We start from the raw sequence: 22,717 nt of genomic DNA, 5'->3' as shown, positions 1-22,717 counted from the left end.
ATTCTTGAGATGGGGCCAACCCTATTGCCTGAGTCTTTAAAGTGGAAAAAGAAGGAAGTTGAATGAGTCAGAGAAGAAGGAGGACACAGTGGAAGTGTGAGAGAGAAGGAATTCAGTTTATGATTGCTGGCTTTGAAGATGGAGAAAGGGAGGACATAAGCTAAGAACTCTTGTTGACCTCTAGAAGCTGGGTATGGCCCTCAGCTGGCAACCATCAAGGAAACAGGGATCTTAGTCCTAGAACTGCAAGGAATTGAGTTCTGCTAACAACTCCAGTGGACACAGAAATGGATTTTCCCTTACAGTATCCAGAAAGGAATACAGCCCTGTCAACACCTTCATTTTACCTGTGAGATCTAGGTTGGGCTTCTGACCTATAGAACTGTAAAATAATAAATATGTGTTGTTTAAGCTGCTAAATTTGAGGTAATTTTTTAAAAAGATTTTATTTATTTATTCATGAGAGAGAGAGAGAGGCACAGACACAAGCAGAGAGAGAAGCAGGTTCCACGCAGGGAGCCCAACACGGGACTCGATCCTGGGGTCTCCAGGATCACACCCTGGGCTGAAGGTGGCGCTAAACCTCTGAGCCACCCGGGCTGTCCAATTTGTAGTAATTTTTAAGGCACCAATAGAAAATTAATACATGTATTTATAACTAATAGTATTTGTAACAAGAGGTAACTTGTCTAGCAACCTTAAATATTTAGAGCAGAGCAGTGAAATATAAAACAACCCAGCAGTAGCCTTTGTGTAATATTTTTCGACAGTTTTATCAGTCAGAGTTCAGTGCAGAACTAAAACCTATGTTAAGCGATAAATCGAGTATTTAAAAAATTGTTGGAAAAAAAAATGTTGGAAGGGCTAAAGGAGCATGTATGAAGCAGTACTTTTGGGAATAACTCTCAGAACAAGATGGAATTAACCTACCATGAAGGGTACTATATCGAGGGCTGCCACAAGAGTTCAAGCATATGTCCCCTTGAATAGACATTTGTCCAAAGATGGTAAAAATGGCAGATATGCACATGAAAGATGCTCAACATCATTAGCCATAAGAAAATGCAAATCAAAACACCTGGGTGGCTCAGTCAGATAAGCATCTGCCTTCAGCTCAGGTCATGATCCCGGGGTCCTGAGCCGCTCATCAGGTTTTCTGCCTGGCAGGGAGTCTGCTTCTCTGTCTAACCTCCTGCCTCTGCTTCCTGCTTGTGCTCTCTCTCTCAGTCTCTCAAATAAATAAAATCTTTAAAAAAAAGTAAAAAGGAAATGTAAATCAAACCATGAAGCAATACTATTTCACACCTACGAGGATGGCCATAGTTAAAAAGCAGACAATAACAAGCATTTGTGAGGATGTAGAAACATCGGAAGTGTCATGCCTTGCTGGTGGGAATGTAACATGGAGCAACCTCTTTGGAAAATAGTTTGGCAGTTCCTCAAAAATTTAAACATAGGCTTACTGTATGACCCAGCAATTCCATTCCTACGCATATACCCAAGAGAATCGGCAATGTATGTCTGCACGAAAACTGACTGAATATTCATGGCAGCATTATTCATGTAGCCAAAAAGTGAAAATAAGCCAACTGTCATTTGATGAGAAAATACACAAAATGGGATATACAATGGAATATTATTCAGTCATAAAAAGAAGCCAAGTACTAATACCTGTTACAACATTGATGAACTTTGAAGGCATGCTAAGTGAAGGAAGCCAGTCATAGAAGGGCACGTGTGTGTTTCTATTTATATGAAATGTCCATGATAGGCAAACCTATAGAGATAAAAAGTAGATTATTGGTTGCTAGGGATGGGCCTAGGAAGGAGAGGGGAATTACTGCTAATGGGTAAGGTTTTTTTTTTTAGCTGGGGTGATAAGAATAATCTAGAATTAGATACTGGTGATGGTCATACAACTTTGTGAATATATTAAAACTTGTAAATTGTGAATATACTAAAGTCTTGTACTTTTTAAAAAGGTGAATTTTGTGGTATGCGAATGATACTGCAATTAAAAAAAAGAAGAATTCCCTTAACTGTGATCCAAGGATCTGGAAACTGAAATCAAGAAGCTGTCACTGCTGTTACTGCCCTGCCCCTCTGGACCAAGGTAGCTGGAGAGTGGATTCTGGAATGTTTCATGAAAACTGCTTTTCCATGATGTTGCTGGTAGAATAAGCAAAAGACATGACAGGAAAGTGACTTCTGTTTTACTTCTGCTTCTAAAGTCTGTGCATCTGCTTGTTCACACCTGGAACCTTACCTGCAGGGATGTCTGGGAAATTGCTTTCCAACCCCTCCAACCCAAAGAGGGAGCCAATACACACTAGAGTCTGGCACATTCCAGTACTGCCCTAGGTTTCAGAAATATAACCAGACTGTCCTCAAGACACTTCTAGCTTCAGAAGTCATTACCTGAACTGTAAAGAAAAGATTATACTGTGTTATGTACACTCTGTTTAAGAAAGCTGTGAAGAAAAAAAAAAAAAAAGAAAGCTGTGAAGTTTTAAATACATTTTAGAAAGACAATAGTTTTTAAAAAGCATACCTCAGTTATTTGGAAAATCGATCTCTCTGAAATACCTCATTCTTTGACAACATCAGATAAAAGACCTACTTACTTATGAACATAACCAGTGATGAATTGAAGAAGAACTCGAAGTATGAACCCAGTTTGATAATCTAGGGATCCAGTTTTTGTATTATGGCTAAGAATAAAAGTTTGCTTTGTTTTTGTTTTTGTAACTAAAAATAGATTTCCCAGAGGAGTGGAAGCAGGTGGTTTACCACAAGAATTTTATAAGAAATAAAACATTTCTATTTTTAATGAAAAATTGTTTGATTTTTTAAAAAGATTTTATTTATTTATTCATGAGAGACACACACACACACACACACACAGAGCGAGCGGCAGACACAGGCAGAGGGAAAAGCAGGCTCCATGCAGGGAGCCCGACGTGGGACTTGATCCCAGGTCTCCAGGATCACGCCCTGGGCTGAAGGCAGCACTGAACCGCTGAGATACCTGGGCTGCCCTAATGAAAAGTTGTATACCAACAAATAAACTAAATGTTTCCTCTAAAAAATAAAGTGAGGTTCAAAAATAAAATAAGGTAACCAATAATTTTAATAATAGAAACATAAAAGTCTCCTATAGTTACTCTTTGAGACAATTTGAATGACAGTTACCCAACTAACATTTCCTTTACAAAGATGTAGGTGTGTGTGTATATATGTATGAACCATTCATTGTTTTTAGCCAGTAGAGTTGTATTGGCCAATCTATAGCAGTTATTGGTGAGATAGTGATTGATGTCCCATCATCCTGAGAGCAGCTTTTTTTTTTTAAGATTATATTTTTTTATTCATGAGATGCAGAGAAAGAAGAAGAAACTTAGGCAGAGGGAGAAGCAGGCTCCTTGTGGGGAGCCTTATGCAGGACTCAATCCCAGGACCCTGGGATCACACCTGAGCCAAAGGCAGATGCTCGACCACTGAGCCACCCGGGTGCCCCTGAGAACAGCTTTTTAAAAAGACAATTTTATTAAAAGAACACACACACAACACTTCATTGAGATATCTTTGCCACAGAAATTGAGTATGTTTAAGGTGTATAACTTGATTTTTTGTAAGTGTATAAATTGTTAGATCACAGTCAAACTAAATGACTTATCTGTCACCTCCATAGAGTTACCATTTGTGTGTATCTGTATGTTTGTATGTGTGCGGCAAGAAGATTAAATTTAAGATCTATTCTCCTAGCAGATTTCAAATATACAATACAGTATTGCTAACTATCATCACTGTGCTGTGTGTTAGATCTCCAAAACTCACTCATCTTGCATTACTGAAACTTTGTAGTTTTTGACTAACATTTCCAGATCCAGCCCCCCATACCTTCGCATCTGACATATAAATGAAATCAGACAGTATTTGTCTTTGTCTTGCTTCTTTCACTTGGAATAATGTTCTGCATCTTCATTCATGTTGTCACAAATGGCAGGATTTCCTTTTAAAGGCTAAATGACATTCCATTGTCTACAATCCACATTTTCTTTAATCTATTCATTCATCAGTAGACATTTATCGCTATTGTGAATACTGTGGCAATGAACATGGGAGTGCAGATATTTTGTCAAGATCAAGATTCATTTTCTTTGGATATAAACCCAGAGGTGGGGTTGCTGGGTCATATGGTAGTTCTATTTTTTACTTTTTTGAGGAAGCTCCATGCTATTTATCACAATGGCTATACCAGTTACAATTGAGGGGAGGGACAGAGACATGTAAAAATCATGTGCTGTAAGGGGCATGATTATAACTGCTATAGAAGGTGAATCTGGCAGAAGTGTGTAAGAATATACTAGAGAGACTTGAGAATCTATGTAAAAAGTAGCAAAAGCTTGGATTAGTGATTTGACATTGGCAAGAGACAACAGGGTCAATGCTAGAATGATATGAGGGGGACTATAAAGTTAATAAGTGTTAGTGATAGATGGGAATTTAGAGCAATGGATGGGAAGGAATCAATTATGTATGCAGAGCTTTTGATGGTAGAGTGGTGGTACTTCCTGATAGAATGAATTAGTGAGGATAGGAGAGTGGAAAGTTAGAATGGAGGGAGAATTATTCACTGGTAGGTAGAGGTAACAACTCTAGGTGAGATTTGATGGCAATCCTAAGAGAGAAAGCCCAGGGTAAGAAGACAGAGGAAGCGAGAATGTTGCAGAGCATCTCCATTTAGTAGGCAGGAAGTCACGGAGAAGCCCAAGAATGAGTAGTCAAGGCAAAAGAACCTGGAGAGTCCAGTAACACAGGATAGAGGAGAGGAGAGTGTTTTTAAAAAGAGGGATGATCAATCCTGGGAAATATTACAAGGAAGTACTGGAAGAGAAGAGCTGATGACTTAACAGTAGAAAGTCATCAGCTTTCTTTCTTTTTCTTTTTTTTTCAGTCGTTAGCTTTCTAAAGTGGTTTCAGGAGAGAGAGGGATGGAAATTAGACTGCAAGGAAATTTCAAGAAATCTGATTAACACAATGTGAGAGGTCAGTTGATCGATGGATCATGATAACATAACAGCAGTGCATGATCAAGGGAAGATTTTTAGAAGGGGAAAAGACTTGAGTAATAGACCAAAGGGAATCTCCAAGAGAGGGGGACACACACAGAAAGATTGGCAGAATAAGATTCCAAAGGATGTGGGTAAAAATGAAATGAAGGACCTCAGTGGAGGAAATAATCCTGGGGAAGAGAATATATCTTAACCTAAGGTTGAAGGAAGGGAAAGAATTTGTGGTGTGAATGAGAAATATGAGGTGGAGAGGAGGAAGATCGGTGTAGGGATGGCTCATGTCTAGTGTCTCCGCTGTCTTAGTGAAGTATGAAGTAAGGAGATTGGTTTTGTGCCCCTTTTCACCCAAGGGAAGGATGTGTGTGGACCTTACCCGTCTCTTATCCAGGTGCCAGACAGAAAGTTTATTTTGTAAATACATTTCTCTTGTTTTTTAGGGATATTTCTTTTCTGTACGATGTTAAATATGTTAAAGGAAAGGCCAGGGAGAGTTTACTTTGTCCCCCACGTATGGAACATTCATTACAGTCACATGATGGTGTCATTGTGCCTCATAAAGTAAGTATTTGACAAATAATTTCCTCTCTCTCTAATTAAAAAAAAAATCCTTAAAATATAAAGCAATGTTGTACTGTAATAACAACCTGAATTGCTTATCAGTTTTTGAAAAAGATTTTATTTATTTATTTATTTATGAGAGACATAGAGAGAGGCAGAGACATAGGCAGAGGGAGAAGCAGGCTCCCCACAGGGAGCCTGATGCAGGACTGGATCCTAGGACGCTGGGATCACACCCTGAGCAGCAGGCAGACACTCAACCACTGAGCCACCCTGATGCCCTGCTTATCAGTTTTTATAGCACTTTCTAATTATTTCTAGGAAAAGGTATTTAGTGGGAAAGGATCTATGATACCTTATTTTAAGCCATTTTTCCAAGCTACAGTTATCCACTTTAATCTAGAAAATACAATAGAGGAGAATAGATTTTTTAAAAAGTTTACACTTCAAAGTTGTAGAATTCTTATTTTTGGCATGTTGCTAAGGGAAATTTTAAATTCCTTTTGGAGTTTAAAGAGTCAGTGGATTACTGAATGTGTGGGACACGTGTGAATAATATTAAGACCAAGGTTGTTCTTTAATTCATGGTTATTTTTTAAATGTATGCTCTGCTAAATGTTTTTTACTACATCTTATGGTCCATATTACTAATAACATTATTTCCATAATTAAAATCTCTTAATAAATAGCATCCCTTTGGGGTAGGAATGTTGATTTATGCAATTTAGCTTTTTTAATTTACTAATGTATTCATTCTTGTCCTTCTTTCTTTTTAAGCCAAAGAAACTAACGGATACCTTGCTTCCTGAAGAATTTCATATTGTGTCAAATACAGGAGTTGCAGGTTTGGAGTGTTATGATGAGTGAGTACTATGGTATATACTGAATATCTGACAAGTGGAACTGTTTCCTCCTCCCCAGACATAGAGGAACCTGAGAACAGTTCACCCATGTTCCCAGGTAATATCTACATTGAAATAAGGAAACATTTGGCTTTCCATCCTAAATTTAAGAAAGGTGTCAAAATGAAAACATCTTCTTGAAAAGAATTTGGGCTTTTAGTGATCAAATTGTTCTCAGTCTTTTCCTACTGTTTAATTTTGAATTAAAAAAGTGGATCTTGTGTTCTGAATGCTTGTCTCGGCCTCTTTAGGAATGATTTTGAGCAGTGGCCAAGGAGACAAATGAAAGTAGCCTTCTGAGCCAGTGTCTCATGATGCACACCATCTAGGGCTTGGCTCCAGCTTGCACACTAGTCATCTCCAGTTTTCTTTGTTTCCTGCTTATGGGATTGAAAAGATGATCTTGCTTGTTATTTTCTGAAACGTTTGAATATTTCATAGTTTAAAAAACTAGAACTTTGGACTAAGGTTTCATAATAAAAATCTTCAGAGGCTGTCACTCTTTTTACTTTTCCAATTCACATTAAGGCATTTTCTTATGATAGTGGGTTTCAGAACAATATTTTGCCAAAGAGAGCTAAATGGAATTCATTTTGGAGGGAACTTTTTATTTCTATATAATTTTAAATTATAAAAGTTACAAAAATATGACAAGCAACTCTTATGTACTCTCTGTTTTAACTCACTGAATATTTACATTTTCCTTTCTTTACTTTGATACACATACACCTACATTAAAACTATTCAAGATTAAGTTGGAGGGGGGGAAAAAGATTAAGTTGTAGGTATGACCCCTTTACCACCGAATACTTCAATGTCTGTTTCCTAGCAACCCACAAATTATAGATCTTTTTGATGACTTTTTTAGCTTCATCATTTTTTCTCTGTTTATTAGTTAGTATTTTACCACATGGGTTCATGGATGTCTGTTTTTTTTTTCCAGTGGTTTTTAATTCTTTACTATGATTATTTATTCTTATGTTCAAAATTTTTTAGATTTGGCCAATGTTAGCTCCTTTGAGCTGGCTCTTATGTTCTTTGGACATGTCCCCGTAATTCTTTGAATGTTCCCTTATTTTCTAAGAAATATCACTAAGATTTTCAGGGTCATTGTGATTTTATGGGTAAAATGATGGACCCTTTCAGTTGCCTCCAAGCTTCCCAATTTCCTGGTCTTAGGTTTATCATGTTGTGATATGTGATAAACAGTCCAGTTAATTTCTTCCCATAATATTTATCTGTCTTATTTGTTGCAGCAAATATACTACTCTCCTCACAGATAGTGAAAACAGGCTATTGCTCTTCCCATCCATGTAAGTACAGTTTATTTTTGAAAGTATTTCTCAGAAGGAACATATACATATGGATGTAATATTTTAAACAGACATATATATTTATTTTTCTTAGTACTTTATTACACAGAAAATATTAAAATTATAACAGAAACCCAAGACACAATTCTATCATCTAATTAGTGTTTTCAATTTTTACATATTTATAGTAATATTTAAGTACTATAAAACATTCTTTTACAGTTTTAAATTTGTTTTTTCTAAAATTTTATTTTATTGTGGTAGGAATACTCAACATGAGATCTATCTTATTAACACATTTTTAAGTTTTAAATACAGTATCATTTTTTAAAATTATTTATTTATTTGATACAGAGAGACAGCATGAGAGGGGGAGGACCAGAGGGAGAAGCAGGCTCCCTGCTGAGCAGGGAGCCCAATGTGGGGCTTGATCCCAGGATCCTGGGATCGTGACCTGAGCCAAAAACAGCCCCTTAACTGACTGAGTCACCCAGGCGCCCTACAGTATTGTTGAATCTAGGCATAATGTTGTATGATAGATCTGTTTGCTAGTCTTTTTTTTTTTCTTTTTATCTCTCCTTTATCCCTTTTCTTCACTTACATTGTGGAGTAACCAATATTAACAGCTTGATATTTATCTCTCCATATTTCTTCTATATTCTTACAATCCTAAACACTAAGTAGGAATGTTTAGAAGAAAGTGTTATTTTCTTTACGCAAAAGAGGATCATACTATTTACATTTTTCTTTTCCTTTTTCTTCTTTTTAAAAAATTTTATTACTGATATAGCCCACTAGATCCATACATACAGGGCTAATGCTTTCAAATACCATTAATATTCCAGGAGTGTCTAGGTGGCTCAGTCTGTTGGACCAGCAACTCTTGGTTTCAGCTCAGGTCATGGTCTTGGGGTTCTGGGATTGAGCCCTATGTCAGGCTCTGTGCTCAGTGGGGAATCTGCTTGGGGGTTCTCTCCCTGTCCCTCTGCCCCTCTGCCCCTCCTCTAGCTCTCTTTCTCAAATAAAAAAATACTATTAATAATTCCATAGTATATACATTTTATATATATTATATTCCTTTTGTCATTTGAGGATGACCTGTTATAACACTAATTACATCAGTCTGTCACCATGTAATCTTTCAGGAAACCTAATAAAAGAGTAGAAGTGGTCCAGCTGAATGATGTGATGGATGCTATGCTAGAGAGGGCTGGTGTGGAAAATCAGGAATATACAGGGCCAACTAAGGTAATTGCAAAGATCAATGTAACCTAGTGGTTGAGAGCATGCATTCTGGAGTCACAATGTCTGGATTTGAATTCTGGCTCTGCCATTTATTAGCTAGTGACCTTGGGCAACTCACTTAATGTATTTGTGCCTCAATTTCCTCATCTTTAAATTAGAAGTAATAATGATACCTCCCTCATAGGGTTGTTGTGGAGATTCAATGACATAAATATAAAGAGCTTAGACTAGTGCTTGGTGTGTGGTTAACACTGTATAATTGTTGGTATTATTGTTACTGTACTTTATTGACTGTAATGAATAAATTCATTGACTGTAATGGTCAATTTCACTGACCATTGATTATATATATGACCCTTATTATTTTATGTACCACTAAAAAATTACTGCCAATTCAACCATGCTTTCTTATCACTTAAAATTTTTTATTTTGTTCGTGAAGGAGTTCTTTCAATCTTACAGAGATATAGATAGATATAGATAATTCAAGGGCTCTTTTCTCTTTTGTTTTGTAAATTTTTATTTTTATAGAATTTGGAACTTATAGACAAGTTCAGTATAAGGCATTCCTATGTAAGCTTTACTCAGATTCACTAATAGTTTACACTGTGCTCTACTTGCATTATCATTCTCTCTTCCTCTCTATATACATATCTCTATGTGTATAGTTTTCTCTGAACCATTTTAGAGTAAGCTGGTGACATCATGCCTCTTTATCACCAAACATTTCAGGGCGTGTTTTCTATGGATAAGGACATTCTCTTATATATCTGTAATACAATTATCAAAATCAGGAAATTTAACATTGATGATAATATTATTTGTCCATATTCAAATTTCAAATTTTATTGATTGTCCCTAAAATGGCTTTTATAGCTCTTTCTCCCTGTTTCAGGATTCCAGGATCACATAGTGCTTTTAGTTGTCATGTTCCTTTAGACAACTATAATCTGAAACAGTTCTTTTTTTTTTTTTTTTTTTTTTTTGACCTGGATATTTGGAAAAGCACATGCCAGTTATTCTGAAGAAATGTTTTTCAATTTTATTTTTATTTTATTTATTTATTTTTAAAAATATTTTATTTATTTACTCATGAGAGACAGAGAGAGGGGCAGAGACACAGGCAGAGGGAGAAGCAGGCTCCATGCAGGGAGCCTGATGTGGGACTCAATTCCGGGACTCTAGGATCATGCCCTGGGCCGAAGGCAGGTGCTAAACCGCTGAGCGACCCAGGGATTCCCATGTTTTTCAATTTTAGTTCGTCTAGTGTGTACTCAGAATCAGATTCAGGTTATGTATTTTTGGCGGGGATAATACAAAAGTGATACTGTGACCTCAGTGCATTATATAAAGAGGTGCATGATTAAACACAAACTTTAAAAATAATATATCAAAAAATAATATATCATTTTTGTAGATATATTTATAAAGAAAACTATGAGTCAAATTATCAAGGTATTTCTAAAGCACTCACATTCAGAGCATTTACCTCCAAAAATGTGTTTTTACTGACAAGACTGTAATAAATACTGATGATATTCCTTATCTTCTTGTAGATGCACGAACTATTACATATATTGAAGAAGGAACAGACCATTTACAATACGGTATTTCATGAACTTATTCGACAAGTCAGTGTGGACTGTGCAGATAGAGGAGAACTGCTGTCCAAAATCAGGTTAGAGCTGTTATTGCAATATCTGGTTTCCTTTTGAATTTTATATTACAATTATGTTTATATCTGCTTTTGAGAAAATCACAAAAAAGTTCCCTTCTTTAATCTATTGATAATAAGGAGCTGAATTGCATTTCTATCATATTTCTATCCTATCCTGTCCTGTCCTATCCTATTCTCTATAAGGTAATCTCTTTTGGCATGTTTGACACCATATTCCTTTTTAAAAAAATGTTTAAAATTTGTTTTACACAGAGAGAGTGTGTGTGGCAAGGGGGTGGGATGGGGAAGAGGGAGAGAGAGAATCAAGTAGACTCTCCACTGGGCACAGACCCTGATGCAGGGCTTGATCCCATGACCCTGAGATCATGACCTGAGCCTAGATCAAGAATCAGTCACTTAACCAGCTGTGCCACCCAGGTGCCCTGACACCAAATTCTTTTATGATTGGGAGTGAAGTGCTATGTGAAATACTAAAAAAAGTATAGATTCTTGATTTTTAAAGATTTTATTTATTCATTAGAGACACACAGAGAGAGAGAGAGAGTTAGAGACATAGGCAGAGGGAGAGGCAGGCTTCCTGTGGGGAGCGTGATGTGGGACTTGATCCCAGGACTCCAGGATCACAGTCTGAGCCAAAGGCAGACACTCAACCACTAAGCTACCCAGGCATCCCAAAAGTATAGATTCTGGAGACAGAGCCAATCTGGTTTCAAATCAACATCTAGATGTGTAACCTTGGTAAAAGTGTGAGCCTTAGTTTTCTCATCTGTAGGTACAGATAATAACTATGGTGAAAATTTTCACTTGTCCATTTATTCATTCATCAGTCAGTGATACCTACTGAGTGTCTACTCTGTGTCAAGCATTGAGAAGGTTCATACATCTGCCTTTGTTGACTTTGACAAATACAAACTCTTAACAAGGTATGGAAGATTACCATAACCCCACAAAGTTCCCTAGTGCTCTTTCCCAGTGAATGCCCACCCCGACTTCTCTAGGAGTTTTGACTTCTTTCCCAGTTAGATTAGTTTCACCTATTTAGGAACTTCATATAAATGGGATCATGTAGAGTATATACAGTTAACCCTTGACCAACATGAGTTTGAACTGCACAAGTTTACTTAGATTTGTTACAAATACTTTAAATGTATTTTTTCTTCCTTATGATTTTCTTAATAACCTTTTCTCTAGCTTACTATAAGAATACAGTATATGATATATACTACATAAAAAATACATGTCAGTCAATTGCTTATGTTATTGGTAAAGCTTCTGATCAACAGTAGACTATGTTTTTGGGGAGTCAGAAGTTTTATGTGGATTTTTGACTAGATGAGGATCAGTGCTCCTAACCTCCATGTTATTCAAGAGTCAACTGCACATGTAAGGCTTCTTTCCTGTAGCATGTTGTTTGTTTTAAGATTTCATTTATTTGACAGAGAGAGAGAGAGAGTACAAACAGGGGGAGTGGCAGAGGGAGGGGGAGAGGCAGGCTCCTCTCTGCTTGGTCAACATGGGCCTTGATCCCAGGACCCTGGGATGTATGAATGGAACAAAAACCAGTCTATTCCTTCTCCCATTGATCGACATTGGGTTATTTCCAGTTTGAATAAAGCCATCATGAACATTCTTGTATGAATCTTTCCTGAAAATGTGTTTTCATTTCTTTGGTAAATATGTAGGATGGGATTGCTGGTTCATAAGGTAGGTTTAAGTTTATTTTTATAAGAAGTTGTTATACCTTTTCTTAAAGTGGTTTTACCATTGTATATTCCCACTAACAGTGTATGAGTGTTCTGGTTGTTACATATTTTTGCCAACATTTGGTTTTGTAAGTTTTTAAAATTTTGGTCATTCTAATAGGTATGTGATAATACATTATTATGGTTTAAACTTTCATTTTCCTGACAATAAATTACATTGAACACATTTTCATGAGCTTATTGACCATATATTCTTTTTGTAAAATGTCTGTTCAAGTATTTTGTCTATTTTTAAATTGGGTTGTTTGTATTTTCATTATTGCATTGTAGGAGTTCTTTACATATCTGAGAAACTAATCTTTTGTCATGTATGTATGTATGTATGTGTGTGTCTCTTTTTTTATAAAATCTCTATTAATACTTAATATTTGCTCCTAATTTGTTACTTACCTATTCATTTTTTTATTTCTAAAAATTTTATGTCTTTATTTGAGAGAGAGAGGAGAGCACAAGCAGAGGGAATGGCAAAGGCAGAGGGAGAAACAGGCTTCCCACAGAGCAGGGAGCCCTACTTGGGGCTATATCCCAGGACCCTGAGATCATGACCTGAGCCAAAGGTAGATACTTAATGGACTGATCTACCCAGGCGCCCCTGACCTATTCATTTTTTTATACATGTACTGATATGAATTTATTTTATTTAATTAATTTGTTTAAAAAGATTTATTTATTTGAGAGGGAGAGAGAGAGTACATGCATAAGCAGTGGGGAGGAGCAGAGGAAGAGAGACAAGCTTACTTCCCACTGAGTGGGGAGCCCCATGTGGGGCTTAATCTGAGGGCCCTGAGGTCATACCCTGACCTGAAATCAAGAGTCAGACACTCAAAGACTGAGCCACTCAGACGCCACTGGCTTTCTTTTAAAAGATAAAAGGTTCTTTTTAAGAATAGTTTTGAATTTACAGAATTGAACAGGTAATCGAGAATTTCCATTTACTCTCCCTTCCACAAAATCTGATATTAAAGTGGTATATTTGTTATAATTAATGAACCTATATTGATATACTATGTTTAACTGAAGCCCATACTTTACATTATGGTTTATTTTTTGTGTTGTTTTGTTCTATGGGTTTTGACAAATGCATATTTTTCAACCATAAAAAGGAATGAAGTACTGATAAATGATATAGCATGAATGAACTTTGCAAATATGCTAAGTGAAAGAAGCTAGTCACAAAAGGTCACAATATTGCAAGATCCCACTTATATGAAATATCCAGAAAAGGCACATCCAGACAGAAAGTGGACTGGTAGTTGCCAGGGACTGGGAGAAAGGGAAATGAAGAGTAATTGCAAACAGGTACCATTAAGGATTTTTGGTGACGGGGATGAGAAAATACTCTGGAAGTAGTGCTGATATTGTATGACTTTCTGAAAATATTAAACAGAATTACATACTTTAAAGAGTGAATGTTATAACATGTCAATTATATCTCAATAAAAAAATTATAAAGTTGTTCACAGATAGTCATTTCATTCCTCATTTACACATATTCCTTTGTGTATCAGATTTCATATATTAAAAAATTACAGCTACTTTATATAAATATAATCTACATCTCTGTAACTTTACTCACTAATCCTCATTTTGTACTGTGAAAATATTCAGAATAACTCCGTTCTTTCTTTTACTGTATAGCTCTTTAAATATTTGAAAATAGCCATTTTTGTTCCCCCCTTATGCATTCTCTTATCTAGGTTAAATTTCCTCAGTTCTTACAAGTTTTCTTGGTGAAATATACTCTATATGGAAAACACACTAATTAGTCAGTGTTGACTTCATGCAGTATCACCAGTTTCATGGCCCTGAACCTCCCACGCATCACCTGTTTATCCCTCTGTCATTCCTGTTCCCTCAAACCCGCAGCCACCACTGATCCTTCTACTGTCTCTATACTTTTTTCTCTTCCAGAATGTGATGTAGTTGGGATCATACAGCATGCAGTCTTTTCAGACTGGTTGCTTTACTTACTTACACCTCAATTTTAACTGCTGACATATTTTCTGACTGTTATTTTGTAGAATTCACTAAGTTGTGAGCATCATATCATTGTTTTTGAGCAATTTGCTTATGATGCAATTTGGTGTAATTTTCTTCATGTTTCTTGTGCTTGGTGTTCATTGAGCTTTTTGGATTTGTGAGTTTATAGTTTTCATCAAATATGGGAGTTTTTTGGCTAGTTTTTCTTCAAGTGTATTTTCTTCCCTCCTCCCTTTTTAGGGGAGTCCATTTACTCATATATCAGGCCGTTTATAATGAGATGGTCCCAGAGATCACTGATGCTTTGAAACTTTTCTCTTACTTTAAAAATCTTTTTCTGTTCATTTTGGATAATTTCTGTTGCTCTATCTTCAAGTTCACTAATCTTTTCTCCTGCAGTATATAATCTGCTTTTAATTCCATTCAGTAATATTCAACTCAGACATTGTAGTTTTCATCTCTAAAAGTTCATTTTGGGTCTTTTCAAAAATATCTTCAATGTGTCTACTTATCAATGCAAACATAGAATATAGTTATAGTTTGCCTGTTGTTTCCCCAAAGCTAATACATCCATTTAATATTGGAAGCAAGTGCTTTCAGTATTTTTATTTGCTGATTTTTAAAAACACCTGGGTACAGAACATGAGAGACTCCTAACTCTGGGAAACGAACAAGGGGTAGTGGAAATGGGGTGACTGGGTGATGGGCACTGATGGAGGCACTTGACGGGATGAGCACTAGGTGTTATGCTATATGTTGGCAAATCGAACTCCAATAAAAAAACAAAACAAAAAAGAAAAAAGAAAAGAAACCCTGAAAAAATAAAAAAAACACCTGGGGCTCTTTGTATGGTTCTTCCCAAACCCCCAATCCTGCCATGGCTAGTTTAACATCTGAGGTCCTTTTAGGATTCCAGGCCAGGAAGCTATGGGAGGGACCACTGAATCCCCAACAGCAAGAGAATGGTATCCCTTGCCCAAAGGTTCTCCAAGCAGAGCCAACTCCTCCTCCTCCAAATAGGACTGGTGAGGCTATCTCAACACCCCTAGGAAGTAGTAACCCTCAAGGCAGTACTTGGAGGGGTGTCTGTCTGATGGGGGAGGTTTCAGGCTAGTCTTCCTCAGATCCCTGGCCATGGTGATCACCACTGGCTACTAGAAAAGTCAGACTGCAAAAGTGTTTTTCTAGCTCAAGAAGGGCCTGAAAGTGATGGGAGATGGCCTTCTTCTCAGCTATGGGCATCTTTGCATACGTCTGCTTGTATCCATCAGGCTGAAAGTAGGGGTCCCAGCCAAAGTCCTGGCAGCTTCTGGGCACCATGATCTGGCCCCTAAATAGGGACACTGGCTTGCTAGGGCCCCTGGTGCTGAGTACAAATGTGCAGAGCACAGAGACAAGTCTGTCCTTGAACCCAGCCAGGATCTGATAGAGACCTACAGGCTTTAACTTCTCCAGAAACCACTTCATGTAGGGTAGGGGCCTAGGAGGCTCCCAAGGATGTTGAAGCACAGATAGGTGTCCTCCACCGGTATAGGCTCGTGTACCTGCTGAGCTGTTTCCGATACTTCTGTATGGAAATCTCCTCAGGCTCTCCCTGGTTGGCAGGTCAATTTTCTGTACCACCAAAGTGCATGAAAACTTATCTCCTAGAATCTGAATTACCTTGTCCAGTTTTTAATGTCCTTGTCTGTTAATTCTAACATTTATGCCAGTTGTGGGTCAGTTTTTTTCTCCTCATAGATGTGTTTTCTGACTTCTTTGCATGCCTGATAAATTTGATTGGATGGCAGACATTGTGAATTTTAGCTTATTGGATGCTGTGTATTTTTCTATTTCTAAAAATATTCTTGAACTTTGATCTGGGACATGATTAAGCTGCTTGAAAATAATTTAATACTTTTGGGCCTTTAGGGGCAACCAGAACAGTGCTTAATTTAGGGTTAATTCTTTCTGAATACTTAGGCAAGGCTTTTCTTTATACTATATCCAATGATCCATGATTCATAAATTTTTCCAGTCTGAGTAGTTAGAACCAGTGCTGTTTTGAGCCACCTGTGATCCTTTCAGATGGCTCATTCCCTGGCCTCAGATAGTTTCTTCACATTGATCCCTGATTGTTACTTAGCTGAATACTTGAGAAGGACACTCTGCATACCTCCAGGGGATCTTTCTGTATAGCTCTTTTTTCTCTGGTACCCTGTCCTCTTTCCTCTCCTAGACTCTTAGCTCTGTCTCCTTAACTCAGGGAATCTACTGGGCTTCTCCTGGGTTCTCTGCCCTTGTGCTTTGGCCTTTTAAGTCCAAAAGTTGGACCAATCAGAGGGCCTTCTTTAATTACTTTTGGCCTCTCAGTGATTACTTTTTTTCATTGCCTTATATCCAGTGTCTTGAAAATTTTTATGTCCCACGTATCTTGGAAATTGTCCCAACATAATTTGTCTTTTTGTTGTTGTTGTTGTTGTTATTTCAGCAGGAGAGTACATTTAATTCCTCTGGATTTTGTTTCTATTTTTCCTGTACGTATATCTATACCATAATCCTATGTATAGATTAATGTCCTTAATAATTTTTGGAAAATTATCAATGGAGATCTCTTTGATAAATGTTTGCCATTTTCTCTGTTTTCTCCTTCTTGAACTCAGATTAGATTTATATTAGACGTTGACATCCTATGCTTTTTGTCTTTTCATCTTTTTCCTAATTTCAATCTCCTTATCTCTGTGCTGCATTCTTGGTAGTGTTTTTGAAGACATTAGTAACCTCTTTATCTGCATCTATTCTGCTAAAACCCATCTTTTGAGTTTTATAATTCAATAATTATACTTCTCACCTAAGAGTTTTGTTGGTTTGTTTCTATATCTGTCTCATCAGAGTTAATATGGTTTTTTTTTTAATTTTTTTTAAATTTATTTATGATAGTCACAGAGAGAGAGACGCAGAGGGAGAAGCAGGCTCCATGCACGGGGAGCCTGACGTGGGACTCGATCCCGGGTCTCCAGGATCGTGCCCTGGGCCAAAGGCAGGCGCCAAACCGCTGCGCCACCCAGGGATCCCAATATGGTTTTTATTACTTATTCATTTATAGATTCAGTCTTTCATTTCTCAAACATTTCATGCATAGTTTTATATTTTAAGTCTCATACTTTTTGTATATGAAGACTATTAGTGTCTAAAATTACTGTTTGTTGTTTGTGATGATTTATTTACATTAGTATTTTGTAGTATTTGCTTTTATATATAACATTTGGTTAATCTTAATCATGATATCTTTAGGGTGTAAATCATAGATGCTTCCTGAAGAAAGAATTTGCATATTCTTCCTTCTGGAATCCAGGCTTCATGCAGTAGTCCAACACTCAGTTCTCCTACTTTGAAGCTGGTCCAAGGCTTAGTCTTGGACCCAATGTTGGCATTTTTTAAAAGACCTTATTTAGGGGATCCCTGGGTGGCGCAGTGGTTTGGCGCCTGCCTTTGGCCCAGGGCGCGATCCTGGAGACCCGGGATCGAATCCCACATCGGGCTCCCTGTGCATGGAGCCTGCTTCTCCCTCTGCCTGTGTCTCTGCCTCTCTCTCTCTGTGACTATCATAAATAAATAAATAAATAAATAAATAAATAAATAAATAAATACCTTATTTATTTATTTGCAAGAGAGAGCACAGGTAGAGGTGAGAGGGGCAGAAGGAGAGGGAAAAGAAGACTCCCACTAAGCAGGGAACTGGACATGGGGCTCAATCCCAGGACCTTGGGATCATGACCTGACTCAAAGGCAAACACCTAACCAACTGAGCCACCCAGGCACCCCTCAAATTTGGTATTTTTTAAAAATTTGTTATTTTTTAAAAAATTTATTTATTCATAGAGACACAGAGAGAGAGAGAGAGAGAGAGAGTCAGACACACAAGCAGAGGGAGAAGCAGGCTCCACGCAGGGAGTCTGACATGGGACTCGATCCCAGGTCTCCAGGATCACACCCTGGGCTGCAGGCGGCACTAAACCGCTGTGCCACCAGGGCTGCCCTTATGTTATTTTTTTTTTAATTTTATTTATTCATGAGAGACAGAGAGACATAGGCAGAGGGAGAAGCAGGCTCCCCATAGGGATCCTGATGTGGGACTCAACCCCAGGATCCCAGGATCACAAACCTGAGCTGAAGGCAGATGGTCAAACACTGAGCCACCCAAGTGTCCCAAATTTATTTTATTTATTTATTTAAATATTTTATTTATTCATGAGAGACAGAGACACAGGCAGAGGGAGAAGCAGGCTCCATGCAGGGAGCCCCACTTGGGACTCGATCCTGGGTCTCCACGCCCTGGGCTGAAGGCAGTGCCAAACCGCTGAGCCACTGGGGTTGCCCCCAAATTTATTTATTTTAAACTGAAGTATAGTTGCCATACAATATTAATGTCAGGTATACAAAATAGTGATTTGACATTATCTACATTATGAAATATTTTCTATGATAAGTCATCATACAAAGTAAAGTATTTTTGACTATATTCCTTGGGCTGTACTTTACATATTCATGACTAATTTATTTTATAACTGGGAGTTCATACTTCTTAGTCCTCTTCAACTATTTTGCCCAGCCCTTCACACCTTTCCTTCTGACAACCACCAGTTTGTTCTCTGTATTTATGAGTCTGTTTCTGTTTTGTTTTTTTAGATTTAGATGAGTGAAATCAAGTGCTATTTGTCTTACTCTGTCTAGTTTATGTCACTAAGCATAATGCCCTTAGGTCCATTCATATCACAAATGGCAAGGTTTCTTTTTTTTTTTTTTAATGACTAAATAATATCCAGTTGTATCTATATACACCACCATTTGTCTGTTTGTCTATTGATGGATACTCAGGTTGCTTCTATTTCTTGGTTATCATAAATAATGCTGTGGTAAACATAGGAGTGTGTATATCTTTTCAAATTGGTGTCTTCATGTTCTTTAGATAAATACTCAGAAGTGGAATTACTAGATCATATGGTATTTTAATTTTTTGAGGAACCTCCATACTGTTTTCATGTGCTGCAAATTTACATTCTCACTAACAGTGCATGAGGGTTCCTTTTTCTCCACATCCTCACCAAAACTTGTTATTTTGGGTGTTTTGATTCTAGGCATTCTGACAGGTGTGAGGTGGTATCTCATTGTGGTTTTGATGTGCATTTCCCTGATGATTTAGTGATGTTGAGCATCTTTTCATGTGCTTGTTAGCCATCTCTATGTATTTTTTGGAAAAGTGTCTATTCACATCTTCTGCCCATTTTTAAATCAGATTGTTTTATTGGTGTTAAGTTGTATGATCTCTTTATATATTTTGGATATTAGCTCCTTATTGGTTATATCATTTGCAAATATCTCCCACCTAGTAGATTGCCTTTTGTTTCATTGATGGTTTCCTTCACTATGCAAAAGCTTTTAATTTTGGTGTAGTCCCACTTGTTTTTGCTTTTGTTGCCCTTTTCTGAAGAGATAGAACCAAAAAAATATTGCTTAGAGTGATTTCAGAGAAATGACAGCTTTTTTTTCTTTAAAAGGAGTTTTATGGTTATAGGGCTCGCATTTAAGTTTTTAATCTATTTTGAGTTTATTTTTGTTTACGGTGTAAGAGAGTAGTCTACTTTCATTCCTGTGCATGTGTTTGTCCAGTTTTCTCAATACTGTTTATCAAAGAGACTATCTTTTCCCTATTGTATATTCTTGTCTCCTTTGTCATAGATTAATTGACTATATAAGTGTGGGTTTATTTCTGGGCTTTCTGTTTTATTCCATTGATCTATATGTCTGTTTTTGTGGCAATACCACACTGTTTTGATTACCAGTGCATTGTAGTATAGTTTGAAATATGAGAGTGCGACACCTTCAGCTTTGTCCTCCTTTCTTAAGATTCCTTTGACTATTCATGGTCTTTTAATATTCCATATGAATTTAGGATTATTTGTTTTAGTTTTGTGCAAGATGTTAGCATTTTGATAGAGGTTTCATTGAACCTTTAGATTGCTTTGGGTAGTATGGACATTTTAACGGTATTAATTCTTCCAATCAGCGAGCAGGGTATAGCTTTCCATTTGTGTTACCTTTAATTTCTTTCATCAATATCTTACAGTTTTCAGAGTATAGGTCTTCCATCTCCTTGGTAAAATTTATTCCTTTATTATTTTTGGTGCAATTGTAAATGGGATTGTTTTCTTAATTTCTCTTTCTGCTAGTTTGTTATTAGTATATAGAAACAACACATTTTGGTATATTAATTTTATATCCTGCAAATTTATTGAATTCAATTATCCTAATAGTTTTTTGGTGGAATCTTTAGGTTTTTCTATATATATATAGTATTATGTCATCTGCAAATAGTGACAGTTTTATTTCTTCCTCACTAATTTGGAGGCCTTTTATTTTTATTTCTTGCCTAATTACTGTGGCTAGTTCTTCTAGTACTATGTCAAATAAAAGTGTTTAGAGTAAATACACTTGTCTTGTTACTGATATTAGAGAAAAGATTTTACCTTTTTACCATGGAGTATGTTAGCTGTGAGTTTGTCATAGATAGCCATGATTACATTGAGTTATGTTCCATCTATAGCATTTTGTTGAGAGTTTTTATCATGAATGGAAGTTGAACTTGTCAAATGCTTTTTCTGCTTCCTTTGAGATGATCACATGGTTTTTACCCTCCACGTTGTTAATGTGACATATCACATTGACTTATGGATATTGACCCATACTTGCATTGCTGAAATAAATTACACTTGATTGTGGTGAATGATCCTTTTGATGTATTGTTGAATTTGATTTGCTAATATTTTGTTGAGGATTTTTGCATCTGTGTTCATTAGGGATATTGGCTTCAAATTTTCTTTTTTTGTATGATGTCTTTGGTTTTGCTATCAGGGTAATGTCTTTATAGATTGAATTTGAAAGAGCAGTTCTTCCTTTTCTATTTTTTGGAATAGTTTGAGAATAGGTATTAACTCTTCTTTAAGTGTTTGGTAGAATTTGCCTTTGTAGTGCTGTGGTCCTGGACTTCTGTTGGTTTTGAGAATTTTTTGTTTACTGATTCAATTTAATTACTAATAATTCATATATTTAGATTTTCTGTTTTTTCCTGATTCAGTCCAGGAAGATTGTATGTTTCTAGGAATTTATCCATTTCTTCTAGGTTGTTGAATTTGTTGGTAAGTAATTTTTCCTAGTAGTCTGTTATAATCCTTTGTACTTCTGTGGGGTCATTATACCTTCTATTCGTTTCTGATTTTATTTATTTGAGCCCTCTTTCTTCTTTTCTTGATGAGTCTGGCTAAAGGTATGATCAGCTTTATCTTTTCAAAGAACCAGATTTTAAGTTCATTGATCTTTTCTTTTCTTTTTCAGTCTCTATTTTATTTATTTCTGCTCTGATCTTTAGTATTTCCTTCCCTCTACAGACTTTGGAATTTCTTCTTTTCTTTAGTTCCTTTAAGTGAAAGATTAGATTATTTTTTTGATTTCTTCTTGTTTCTTAAGGTAAACCTGTATCACTATAGACTGCCTTCTTAGAATTGCTTTTAATGTGTCCCAAACATTTGTAAGCATTGTTTCCATTTTTTCTACTATTTCCATTTTTATTTGCCTCAAGCCATTATTTGATTTTCTCTTTAATTTTTTTCTATTGACTCATTTTTTTAGTAGCATGCTGTTTAGCCTCTAGTTTCATATTGTTGTGGTCAGAAAAGATGCTTGATATGATTTCAGTCTTCTTAACTTTTTTAAGACTTGTTTTGTGGCCTAACATGTGACCTATGTGGAATGTCTCCTGTACATTTGAAAAGAATGTGTATTCTGCTGTTTTTGGATGGAATGTTCTGTACATACCTGTTGAGTCCCTCTAAACTGTCATTTAAAGCCACTGTTTCCTTACTGATTTTCTGTCTGGAATGATCTATCCATTGATGTAAGTGGGGTGTATTACTGTCAATTTCTACCTTTATATCTGTTAATATTTGCTGTAAGATTTAGATGCTGCTATGTTGCGTGGATAGATGCTACAATTGCTCTTGTTGGATTATGCCCTTTATCATTATGTAATACTGTTCTTTGTTTCTTGTTATGTTTGTTGTTCTAAAGTCTATTTTGCATGATGTAAGTATTGCTACCCTAGCGTTTCTTCATTTCTATTTGCATAGAATATCTTTTTCAATCCCTTCACTTTCATTTTGTATATGTC

General features: G+C 36.5%; 1 protein-coding gene and 1 pseudogene across 7 annotated transcripts in view; one reads left to right on the top strand and one right to left on the bottom strand.

Moving 5' to 3' along the window:
* The window catches only part of AXDND1 (axonemal dynein light chain domain containing 1), a 106,376-nt gene that overhangs the window by 9,851 nt on the left and 73,808 nt on the right, over positions 1 to 22,717 (top strand). For 6 of the 7 annotated variants that reach the window (XM_038542357.1, XM_038542356.1, XM_038542359.1 and 3 more), the window contains 5 exons: positions 5,513 to 5,633; positions 6,411 to 6,496; positions 7,792 to 7,848; positions 8,994 to 9,096; positions 10,650 to 10,771. In XM_038542357.1, the coding sequence (XP_038398285.1) occupies positions 5,513 to 5,633; positions 6,411 to 6,496; positions 7,792 to 7,848; positions 8,994 to 9,096; positions 10,650 to 10,771 (489 nt within the window). Of the gene's footprint in view, positions 1 to 1,982; positions 2,114 to 5,512; positions 5,634 to 6,410; positions 6,497 to 7,791; positions 7,849 to 8,993; positions 9,097 to 10,649; positions 10,772 to 22,717 lie in introns of all 7 variants that reach the window. The other variant, XM_038542360.1, reaches the window with a different exon arrangement.
* LOC102156898 lies at positions 15,625 to 16,188 on the bottom strand (annotated as a pseudogene).

This window comes from Canis lupus, chromosome 7 (assembly GCF_011100685.1).
Source record: "Canis lupus familiaris isolate Mischka breed German Shepherd chromosome 7, alternate assembly UU_Cfam_GSD_1.0, whole genome shotgun sequence".
NCBI lineage: Eukaryota > Metazoa > Chordata > Mammalia > Carnivora > Canidae > Canis > Canis lupus.
This window is presented reverse-complemented; position numbering and strand designations above follow the sequence as displayed.